The 12,333-nt window shown below is 41.0% G+C and overlaps 1 protein-coding gene across 1 annotated transcript in view; it reads left to right on the plus strand.

Moving 5' to 3' along the window:
* The window catches only part of LOC149281104 (isoleucine--tRNA ligase, cytoplasmic-like), a 29,084-nt gene that overhangs the window by 3,558 nt on the left and 13,193 nt on the right, over positions 1-12,333 (plus strand). Inside the window, exons 2-12 of the mRNA XM_089499738.1 lie at positions 823-979; positions 1,953-2,072; positions 2,357-2,439; positions 3,821-3,938; positions 4,058-4,205; positions 5,783-5,870; positions 6,352-6,412; positions 6,540-6,635; positions 7,736-7,858; positions 9,036-9,127; positions 9,767-9,865. Of these exons, the coding sequence (XP_089355864.1) occupies positions 823-979; positions 1,953-2,072; positions 2,357-2,439; positions 3,821-3,938; positions 4,058-4,205; positions 5,783-5,870; positions 6,352-6,412; positions 6,540-6,635; positions 7,736-7,858; positions 9,036-9,127; positions 9,767-9,865 (1,185 nt within the window). The remainder of the gene's footprint in view (positions 1-822; positions 980-1,952; positions 2,073-2,356; positions 2,440-3,820; positions 3,939-4,057; positions 4,206-5,782; positions 5,871-6,351; positions 6,413-6,539; positions 6,636-7,735; positions 7,859-9,035; positions 9,128-9,766; positions 9,866-12,333) is intronic.

Raw genomic sequence — 12,333 nt, forward strand, 5'->3', positions numbered from 1 at the left:
CCCAAATATACAGCCAAAGAACTACCTCCAGCATGAAGATGAGCAAGAAGTCCTTGAAGTGATGGCTTGCCCCACACAGAGCCCTGATCTTAACATTGAGTCTCTCTGGGATTACATGAAGAGAGCGAAGCAACTGAGGCTGCTAAATCCAAAGATGTAGAACCTACCTGCTGGGTGTCTTAAAAAACCAAACCGTGTGCGAGTGTACCTAGACGAATTGATGCAGTTTGAAGGCAAATAGTGGTTACGCCAAATATTGATTTTGTTAGATGAAAATAAGCTATTAACGTGACTATTTTTTTAAAGCATTCTTAACTTCACAACAATTACGTGGTCTTTGAAATAAGCGAGATCATTCTGCACTTTTGTTTCTAAGGTGAATACCTGCAACCCGCATTTTTCATTTTTTATATATTTTATTTTAACAGTGCCGTTGGATTTTGCAGTTGTGTTTTGGTTTTTACCCTCAAGCAGCAGATTGAGGTGCAGAGATTTTTGAAGTTTTTCTTTAGGGTGTAGCATCTTCCCAGTAAGGCATTTTGTGTCACTTTTTTTTTTGTAAACCACTACACTTGTATAACAATTCCTTCTAATGTATGTAGGATAAGTAAACTGCAATGCTAAAGAGTTTGGCAGACAAACCCAGCAGTACGTAGTGACATGGTCGAGGCTTTTAGATGGGAATTGGCTGAAAATGGTTAAGAGGGGGTGTTTTTGTAGGGTTTTCCTTTTCAGTAAAATGGTAAAGCTGCTTATAGACAAAAGTAAACGTGTATAGCACCCCCCATGCTTCATTACTTTTTTTTCCTCTCTTCCCATTAGATACACCTTTTACGATGGCCCACCTTTCGCTACAGGGCTTCCTCACTACGGGCACATCCTAGCCGGAACCATAAAAGACATTGTAACAAGATTTGCTCACCAGAGTGGCTTCTATGTGGAGAGGCGGTTTGGCTGGGACTGTCATGGATTACCTGTGGTAATGTTTTCTTCCTAAATCTTGTGGAATGGTTAATGGAGGCTGGATCACAGTACTTGTTTGGCTTTTGTGATGGTGTTACCTAAAATTACCTAAGCAGCCGTTTTGGTTTTGTAGAATTGACATTGTATCATTAATTATAACATGGATACAGCAGTATTGCAAAATAGTTGATATCCCTAGCCCACTAAAGCAGCTATTTGGTTATCGGATACTGTCGCACTCCCGCAACCTTGCCTTTCAATCTAAAGACCTTCATAACATCTATACATTTAGATTTACGAATTTAGAGTATAAGCTGAATTTACCTATTACTGTCTTTTGGAATAAAATAACTCGGTTGTCTCCAACAAAGGTTTTATTTTTCCATTAAGTATATGTACGAATGTTTCAGATGACTTTTAAATTTTACTAAAGATTCTTGGTTGTGTTTTGATTAATTTTGAATAGTTTTGCCTTATCTGTCATAGCAACATCGGTCCAAAAAAAAAATTGCATATTTCAGTTTGAACATTGTCATTGTTTTTTCTTAGAAATCTTGCAGATATACTTAAAGGAACAGAAATATTATGGCAATGAAACGTTAATCTAGAGCCTGCATTATCAACACTTTTTGGTCTAAGACATCTAGACCCAATTCCAGCATATGTATATGTGCGGACGTGCTTGATTTCCGGGGCTCTGCTTTTGTATGTGAGCGACTCCTTGTGAAAAGTACTCTGTAAACGTTGGTTTCAAAGTCAATTGGCATTTGTCGCATAACTTTCAAGGGATCAACAAGTGCTTGACGTGTAGAATACTAGTATGCTTGTGCTACTTTAATATACAGTGAAACGTATTTAATTTTTATTTTGTTTCTTATTGCTGAAACGTTTCTGTGTAAAATAAGTTAATGCGATTTGTCACCTGTGCCATCCTGGGACGTGTGTAAGTTTTTTTTTTGTTTTTTTTTTTGTTCTTTTTTACTTTTCAGGAATATGAAATCGATAAAACGCTTGGAATAAAGGGACCAGAAGATGTTGCCAAAATGGGAATATCTGAGTACAACAAACAGTGCCGTGGGATTGTGATGAGATATTCACAGGACTGGGAGGTATATCCCGGATTTAATTATTGGGCGCTGTAGCACATATTGTCATATAAAGACCTCACACTCAAGTCTGATTTAACGTTCCTTTCACATATCCAGAGGAACATACATTTTTTACCAGAGCAATAGCTAATACCTGTCTAGAACGGGATGTTAAATCCTGTGGCGATTGTCTGACGAGTCATGATGCCTTTTGCTTCCTTCAACGGAAGTTCCGTATCCTCTTCCAATAATAATAATAATAAAACAAACAAAACTAATTACTTTCCCTTCTTCTTTGAATGCAGACTAGCGTGACTAGGCTGGGCCGCTGGATTGATTTCAGAAATGATTACAAAACGCTCTATCCTTGGTTCATGGAGTCTGTCTGGTAGGTTTGTTCGGTGGGGGGAGACTTAAAGGCCACAATTTCTAAATGAAATCAATAGCATACAGCGCGTGAGCACTTTGTGTGGTTTATGCAATGTGCTGTGTGTGTTGTGGCATTCTGCGCTGGTACGTGTATGCACAGACATTTTTAGAGTGTTTCTAATGACATTGGTGACATGTTTAAAGGCCTCTACGTTTGCCCAGTTCTTGAGTTTTTGTCTATACTGTATATTCCTTTCCGATGAGTTACTCTCTATTGCGCAATCCACACCACCCCCTGCTGTCCAATCACAAGCGGTGCAGCTCACGGCGCTTCGGTAACTCGATGAGGCAGCAGAACACGCCGCAGCACCCTGCCTCCATTTTGAGAATAGGCCAAAATGTCTGATTTTGCAAGTGGGACAAATAAACCATATGAATCTTTTTTTTTTTGTAAGCTTAGAATTATTAAAATCGTCATCTAAAATTTTCAACTATTAAATTGTTCTTAATATGGAGACATGTTTTTATAGAGAAATTGATCAAGTTCATGTAGTTAAATGGAATTATAATTGCTCAAACCTCATTGTTGCCTAATAGTTCTCTTAGTGTATTCAGAGATTAGTGGAAAACGGATAAATACTGACATTACAAATGTTTTTAAAAATGTGCTTAAAGCTCTAGGTCACAATACCCCTGTTATTCTGCTCCAAAGGCTGCTGTGTTTTGGCCTACTACCTCTTCCTAGTATGTTCTCGACTGTCCCAGTAATACGTTTTTGTGTAAATGTGTCAAGGGAAAAGCTTATTTAGATGAGTAAGGGTTTGTTATGGAGCGTTGACCCCTGTTTAATTTTGTCAAAATTCAATTTAGCCATGATGTACAAAAAATATATTAGATGTTTTTATTTTGACGTTCCATGATAAAAGTGGAATTCACTTTTTTGTTTGTGTCCTTACGGAGAGAGCTTTGTTATGCAGTGTGCTCTTTTCTCTTTATTTTATTAATATGTCCTGTTATTTGTTTGTTTGAAGAACAAAAGCAATAGCAAAAGTCATGTATTAGGCATTTGGTGGTAGGTTTGATGTTCATAACATGAGCCTGGACGTGTTTCTTGAAAGCAATAATATTACAAGTTATGGATATTAGATTAATAGGGACAGAACGTTGATCCAGGGATTTATTCTGATTGCCATATTTGGAGTCGGGAAGGAATTTTCCCCCTGGTATGGGGCAATTGGCATCTGCTTCATAAGGGTTTTTTGCCTTCCTCTGGATCAACACAGTAGGGACACAATATGTATATAGGTTGAACTTGATGGACTTTGGTCTTTTTTCAACCTTATGAACTATGTTACTATGTTACTATGTTACTATAACAAGTTATTTTGTGCTGTCTTTAGGTGGGTCTTTAAGCAGCTGTATGACAAGGGACTTGTGTACAGAGGGGTTAAGGTCATGCCTTTCTCAACTGCTTGCAACACACCACTGTCCAACTTTGAGTCCCACCAGAATTACAAAGTAAGTGATTCATTTTTAGTATGATGATCTGGAACACTCGGCACACAGGAGCTGCAATAACTTTTGGAATAATGGAATTTTCGCACCCAAATACTTCAATACGTCAATTTTCATTTCAGGATGTCCAGGATCCTTCTGTCATTGTCACCTTCCCACTAATTGAAGACCCTAAAGTATCACTTGTAGCTTGGACGACTACACCATGGACATTGCCTAGCAACATGGCACTGTGTGTCAACCCAGAGCTGATCTATGTCAAGCTGAAAGGTGAGTGATAGAAGGAAAAATGCCACCCATGGAGCCATCATTAGAAGCATACGGTAAAAAAGATGTAGTCTTATTCCCTTTTAATTCTTATGCTGTGCAAATGTTTTCCTGTTAAAATATTTGTGTGCATTGGTCAGCACCCAGATTGCACCCACATGGATTTACCCAGCACGCAGATCGCACCCGCATTGATCTGTCAATTTCAGGGCTCTTGTCATTCTGGCTCAGGCACACCAAGTATTTATTCCATATTCAGCTTATACGCTTTAGGCTAAAAAAAATACACACAAATATACCCTTACTTATGCTTGCCCTTACACATAAACATTCTGGTTTACACTTACCCTTGTGTCCACACACTTGCTTCCCATTAGACATACTTGCCCTAACAGACACTTTCAAAACACACACTCTCCCCACACACACTCTCATAATTTATCTTCCTCGTTATCTTCCCTTTCTTAGCTCTTCTATTTCTTTTTATCTCTCCTTCTCTTCGGTCCCTCATTCTCTTTACCTCTACTCCTTTCTCTTTATCTCTCTTTCTCTTTTGTCCCCCATACTCATCTTTCTCTTCCTTTCTCTTTACCTCACCCTTTTTTCACTACCCCTTTTGTTTCTCCCCTACTTTTCTCTCTCCCTCCTTTTTATTTTCCCTTTTGCTTTGATTATTTTGATTATCTGGCCTTCAGTTTACTCTCTATCACTCCTCCTCTTTATCTTTCCTTCTCTTCGACTCCTTGTCCTTTCTCTCCTTCTCTTTGGTCCCCCATACTCATTCTCTTTCCTAATTTCTCGTTATCTCTTTACCACACACTTTTTCCCTATAACTACCCTTTTTGTTTCTTTTGATTCTTTTGATTATCTGCTCTCCAGTTTACTTTCTCAGTATCACCTCCTCTTTATCTCTCCTTTCTCTTTATCTCTCTTCTTTCTTTCTCTCTCCTTCTAATTAACTTCCCCTATATCTTTATCTCTTGAGTTTGAAGTTCAAGAGGGCCACATCCATGCTTTACTTTTAGCGGTAGGGCTAAGGGATATTGGGAAGTTTCTCGAGAAAGGAAAGAAAAATATATACTTTATTTTTTAGTTTTTGTTTTGAATGGGCGCTGATCTCTCCTGTGTCTGTCACAATCTGATCGTTAAGTAGCCCTTCATTGCCGATCCCAATGTGTGATCAGTAATCAGTTGAGTGTCAAGACATACCCTGCCAGGCCTCTTTTGTCCTCCCGTCACCTTCTAGTGTGTTTCAGCATTAATACCTCCCTGAAGGGAATGCAAAAATGGGCATTCCTATAATAACGGTGCAGCGGCGCTCACGCCAAGCACCATGACGCACTTTGTTAGCAGGAAGCCTACAATGCTGATTTTTGCCAATAGGGAAGAGTCCAAGCTGACATTACCTGGTCTCCTTTGCAGGGACAGAGATGCCCCTACCGCTACAAATAATTGTGACGTACGGGTGCATTCTATGGGCCACCTTTTTTTGCGGCACTATCTGTACGTCTATAGGGATGTTAAGACATTTCATTATGCTCCCCAAAGATGTCTGCCACTTAATTGTGTTGTTTTTCCAGATGAGTCCAATGGGAATATTTATATAATAATGGAAGCCAGGCTGTCTGCATTGTACAAGGCCGAAAATGAATATAAAATTTTGGAAAGGTAGGAAATATTGATTACTTTTCACTATTTCAGTAATTCATCTTTTGTGAGGCATAGCATCAAGCTCATATATTTTCATGGCTGTTAGGAACTGAACAAAATGGTCATGTGAACCTGAGAGCCAAGCTGTAGTAGGTTTGTGACAAGGGAGGGGAGCCAAAAAACTATGTGTAAGTTTCTCTCTCCAAAAAAAGCTTTAATTTAAAACTGACATGTCCTTTTGTCAACTCGTCATCACTTTTGAACAATGCATGCATATCTTCATCTGTACTGGCACCGGAAGAAATAGTTCTGCAACCACTGAGAGGGGCTCAGATAATGTTTAACCCCGTATATTACGGAAAACTCCTGTAAGAAACTGTGCCATGGGGCATCCTACATATATAATGATAAATATAAAACCGGGCACACATTTCAAACTAAATACGTGTGTACACATATAACATACACGTGTACATATACTGTCTTTCTGTTTTAACAGATTCCCTGGAAATGTTCTTAAGGGAAAGAAATACAAGCCATTGTTTGAATATTTTAAAAAGGTAAGCCTACATACACTAGTACCATTTTAAAAATGGGTGTTTTGAGCTTGTGTTCTATGTTCACATTCGCTAATGTGACTAATTTGCGCCTTTTTTTTATATATTTTACTATATCTTCTCGTTTCAGGCTGCAGACAGTAGAGCATTTACAATTTTGACTGATAACTATGTGAAGTCTGAAGAAGGTACAGGAGTAGTACATCAGGCTCCATATTTTGGAGCTGTAAGTAAAAATATAAAAAAATATATAAAGATGTGTTATATGTATACTAGAGTAGCATCACATGGTGGCGCTAGAGTGGCATGAATATTACTATTTTCGTAAGAGTCTCGCTCAAACAGAATAAAAAAACTGAGAAAATTGCATTTCTTGTTTTTATTTCCCAACCTGCCCCCTCAGTTATGCACACTTGAGCCCAGGCTTGCCACACTGCCTCCCAGATATGCCTTATACCCCTCTGATATGCCACTGTGCCCTCTGATATGCCTTATATCCCCTATATGCCACTCTGTCCCCCCAATATGCCACTGTGCCCACCTAATATGCCTTATACCCACTATATGCCCCAGTGCCCCTGATATGCCACCCCCCGCCGATTTAGCCCCCCGTGCTCGAGACTCCTTGGTGTCTTGTGGGGGCAGCTGGTGGCCGGCACTTTCGCTGGAGCTGCCGGCCACCAGTGGAAGTACCGGCAGTAGCGGAGGATGCCTGCGCGCATCGCCAGATGCCCACTGGCTGCCAGAGAGGAAGATCCAGGTCCCCTGCAGCGCTGCGGCCGATCCTCCTCTCTGTCTCTGACAGCCGGCGAACGTTGTGTGCAGACAATCTCCGCTGTGCTGGCCAATACTTCCGCCGGGGCTTCTATGGTGCTCCATCAGAGAAGCCCTGGTGGAAGTGGAGGACAGTAGCGGAGGATGTCTGTGTGCATCGTACAGATGCCCACCGGCTGCCAGAAAAGAGGATCTGGGCCCCCTGCAGCGCTGTGGGGGATCTGGATCTTAGCGTTATTATGCGACCTCTAAACGAGGGGTATTTAAAAAAAAACCAAAAAAAACTAATCTTATAATTGATAAAATCTATTAAACTAATCGATAATGAAATTCGTTGGCAACCATTTTCATTATCGATTAGTTGTTGCAGCCCTAATATGGATTATGATTTAGGATTATTTTGGCACGGTGCGATTTACCAAAACTGACTCTTTATTAGGCCAACATAGAAAAAGATGCAAGCTTTCTGGACATCAAGGCTTTCTCTTATTTACCCATCCACAAGGTAAGCCTAACTGTCCTGTTACTAACTGTCCATTTCGTGCATTTCAGGATGACTATAGGGTCTGCATGGATTTCAACATCATTCAAAAGGATTCTGTTCCGGTTTGTCCTGTAGATGCATCTGGATGCTTTACCCAGGAAGTGACTGACTTTGCAGGACAGTATGTCAAGGTTGTAATTTTTAATTTATTTGCGCGTGTGTGTGTGTGTGTGTGTGTATCTGAATACTATCAGTTGTCCTGGATCTAAGACAGTGGACTGATAATGGTCAGAGCTTCTGCGTTTTCTTTTTTGTTACTTAAAACAGGCAGACTGGGTGTGCCATATTGTTCTGCTGTCAAATTATATGTTGATGTTCAAATCCACGCAAATATGTGACCGATGCCTTTCTGTTGTACTTGTGCTCTCACCTATGTTTGTTTTTTTTGAAATAGTTAACTTTAGTGCTAGAGTCAGAGTGTGTGTGTGTGTGTGTGTGTGTATAGTGCTAGAGTCGGAGTGTGTGTGTGTATAGTGCTAGAGTCGGAGTGTGTATAGTGCTAGAGTCGGAGTGTGTATAGTGCTAGAGTCGGCGTATGTATAGTGCTAGAGTCGGAGTGTGTATAGTGCTAGAGTCGGAGTGTGTGTGTATAGTGCTAGAGTCGGAGTGTGTGTGTATAGTGCTAGAGTCGGAGTGTGTGTGTATAGTGCTAGAGTCGGAGTGTGTGTGTATAGTGCTAGAGTCGGAGTGTGTGTGTATAGTGCTAGAGTCGGAGTGTGTGTGTATAGTGCTAGAGTCGGAGTGTGTGTGTATAGTGCTAGAGTCGGAGTGTGTGTGTATAGTGCTAGAGTCGGAGTGTGTGTGTGTAGTGCTAGAGTCGGAGTGTGTGTGTATAGTGCTAGAGTCGGAGTGTGTGTGTATAGTGCTAGAGTCGGAGTGTTTGTGTATAGTGCTAGAGTCGGAGTGTGTGTGTATAGTGCTAGAGTCGGAGTGTGTGTGTATAGTGCTAGAGTCGGAGTGTGTGTGTATAGTGCTAGAGTCGGGGTGTGTGTGTGTATAGTGCTAGAGTCGGGGTGTGTGTGTGTATAGTGCTAGAGTCGGGGTGTGTGTGTATAGTGCTAGAGTCGGGGTGTGTGTGTATAGTGCTAGAGTCGGGGTGTGTGTGTATAGTGCTAGAGTCGGGGTGTGTGTGTGTATAGTGCTAGAGTCGGTGTGTGTGTGTGTGTGTGTGTAAATGTAGTGCCAGATTCAGTGTGCATAGTGTTAGATTGTGTTTCATGAGTAACCGTTTAACATTATCCACAACGTACCTTGTTCTTGTGAATTTCTTTGGGACTAAACTGACTTTCACACACTTTACCCGCACAGGATGCTGATAAGAACATTATAAAGCTGCTGAAGGAACAGGGTCGGCTTGTGCATAGCAGCTCGTACAAGCACAGTTACCCCTTCTGCTGGAGGTGAATGATGTTTCCTGTTTAACAATACATAAGGGGCTTATCCTCTAAAAGGAGATTTGTAGTTTCAACTTATTCACTTCACTATTAATTATGAAGAGCCATGTTTCCGGCATGTTTCTCCACCAAGAAGGGCTTCATTGGCCCAGCGTAATTTTTATGTTAATGATCATGGAGACTGAAGAAATATCACTGATTTAACTAAACATACAGGGCCAGCTAAGCTCTTTCTAAAGCAAAAGCTCACCATAGCAAAGGCTATCACCTATATAATAAGGGAAGCAAACTCCTGCTTTAGACAAAAACCCCATAGCGGTTATCAAGTTAGACTTTATATTTGCATTAGTGAATAAGTCAATATAATCTAAAAATGCCTACATTCAGTCTTAACCGAAAGTTATCCGGTTATTGGAAGAGTTAATCTATTATTTTTCCTTTAATAACTTTTTTTTTTAAAGTATTTTTAAAATATCTTAAAAATCATTTCGGAACCTGTTTTTCTGAGGATTTCTCTGTACGGCATTATTTTGTTTATCTGTATATAATGCATATTATTGTACACACACACACCAGAGCTTTGTGTAACACATTTAGCCCTTCCTGCAGAAGTTGGATTAATATTTATTTGATGTTACCTTTCAGATCAGAAACCCCCTTGATTTACAAAGCTGTCCCGAGTTGGTTTGTACGTGTTGAGCACATGGTTGAAAAGCTGCTTCAAAACAACAGTCAGTGTTACTGGTAAGGAAACCTGCTTCCAAATGATTGAGTATGCTTGTCCCGTAAGAGCAGACCTGGGCAAAGCACGGCCCGCGGGCCACATCCGGCCCGCTGAATAGCTCGGACCGGCCCGCAAAGAGTGTCCTGGTGACTCACCAATGAGTCCGGTGTCCCCCCCCGCCCCGGTCACTTACCTTAAACTCCTGTGTTGGAAGCGTTTGTCTCGGGTGCCGGCGCTTTACGCTGGGCGCCGGCATATGACGTCAGACGCCGGCGATCAGCAGTGAAGCGCCGGCACCCGAGACAAACGCCTCACGCTTCCAACACAGGAGTTTAAGGTAAGTGACCGGGGCGGGGGGGGAGATCCTGAGAAGGGGGGGTTAGGGAGTTAGAGGGGAGATACTGAGAAGGGGGGGTTAGGGAGTTAGAGGGGAGATACTGAGAAGGGGGGTTAGGGAGGGAGGTCTTACTGTGTGTGTGTGTCTTACTGTGTTTGTGTGTGTGTGTATCTTACTGTGTCTGTGTGTGTCTCACTGTGTCTGTGTGTGTCTTACTGTGTCTGTGTGTGTCTTACTGTGTCTGTGTGTGTCTCACTGTGTCTGTGTGTGTCTTACTGTGTCTGTGTGTGTCTTACTGTGTCTGTGTGTCTCACTGTGTCTGTGTGTGTCTTACTGTGTCTGTGTGTGTCTTACTGTGTCTGTGTGTGTCTCACTGTGTCTGTGTGTGTCTCACTGTGTCTGTGTGTGTCTCACTGTGTCTGTGTGTGTCTTACTGTGTCTGTGTGTGTCTTACTGTGTCTGTGTGTGTCTCACTGTGTCTGTGTGTATCTTACTGTGTCTGTGTGTGTCTCACTGTGTCTGTGTGTGTCTCACTGTGTCTGTGTGTGTCTTACTGTGTCTGTGTGTCTTACTGTGTCTGTGTCTCTCACTGTGTCTGTGTGTCTCACTGTGTCTGTGTGTGTCTCACTGTGTCTGTGTGTGTCTCACTGTGTCTGTGTGTGTCTTACTGTGTCTGTGTGTGTCTTACTGTGTCTGTGTGTGTCTCACTGTGTCTGTGTGTGTCTTACTGTGTCTGTGTGTGTCTTACTGTGTCTGTGTGTGTCTTACTGTGTCTGTGTGTGTCTTACTGCGTGTGTCTTACTGTGTTCATAGCTTATTCAGTTATTGTAATAAATATTTTAGCCCATTTTTTAGCTCAAAATATTTTTTCCTTTTTTTTCTCCTCTAAAATCTAGGTGCGTCTTATCAGCAGGTGCGTCTTATAGAGCGAAAAATACGGTATGCACTCCGAAGCCTTGTTCATTTTGTTCACTTCTGTGCTGTGCTAATAGTTATTCAGGCCTTACTTATTCAAGCACCTCTACCAATGACGTAGGCTTGAATAACTTTATTAAACAGCACATAAGTTAACAAAATGGACAAGGCTTCGGAGTTTGTAGTTTGTAGAGGTCTGGCCCTCTAAAACCATTCCAATTTCTCATGTGGCCCCATGGGAAAATTAATTGCCCACCCCTGCGTAAGAGAGTCATGTCGAAAATATCTATTAGAGCTTTTAGTGGTGCTTGAACGTTTTGTTAAAAATAGATGTACAAATATCTAGATTGTATTCCAATTTCTCTTCTGGATGTTTTTAACTGCATAAACCTTGCTTAACTAAGTAGACAGTGGCTTGAAATAGCTTTTGTCCATGAATGCTGTGATTTAATGAGTGATGTCATGCAGACAGCCCCCAAATCATTTAGAAGCTCTGTTTGGTGAGATACACTTTGCTCTTTGATTCCTCCATAATATGCCTTACCTGCCTTTTGGATTCCGCGTCCTCTATATGCCTTCTAACTACTGAGGGATTTGAATTAATGAATCTAATTAGGGTCTTGAATTCTTTCCTGTGGGTAACTTGTAAAAGAGGCCACTTCTTTTGATCCCAGACTAACTAGCTAGGGAGTAAGAACCGCATTGTATTAATAGAGGACGGTGCCTGCTGTGCTTTCTTTCAGCTGTATTAATAACCCATTTCTCTGCCTAGCTGGGACAACATTCTATTCCTGTGCCTTTTTCTGGGCAAATGATACCTCTGCATAATTGGTTTTCTAATTAGCTTTGTAACTATCTGACATTAGCTGCAGAGGAAAACTTTGTGCAAACTTGGCAAAGTCTGACCTGAATATACATATCTGAACTAAATCATATTTATTCAAGCGGTGATGGAATGCTCTATCCACTGTCTGTCCTTATACTGATGGCAAGCCAGAGCTTGGGCTCGGTCTTTAAACTGCACGCAGCTCAGCTCTGAGTATTAAAGGTATTTACTGAAGTACCAAACTAAAGTGGACTAAAACCTTTGTATCTAGTTATTTCTTAATTTATGTTATAAATGACTTGCTTTGCATTGATTTATATGTTGCTATCAGAAAGCCATAATGGCTCAATATGCAGCTTCATATAAATTTTTCATTTCTTAAACTTTTTTTTTAATCTTAACACTATAAC

The sequence above is a fragment of the Sceloporus occidentalis genome, unplaced genomic scaffold (genome assembly GCF_023333645.1).
Source record: "Sceloporus occidentalis isolate IW3139 unplaced genomic scaffold, rSceOcc1.0.p SCAF_139, whole genome shotgun sequence".
Classification (NCBI taxonomy): Eukaryota; Metazoa; Chordata; class Lepidosauria; order Squamata; family Phrynosomatidae; genus Sceloporus; species Sceloporus occidentalis.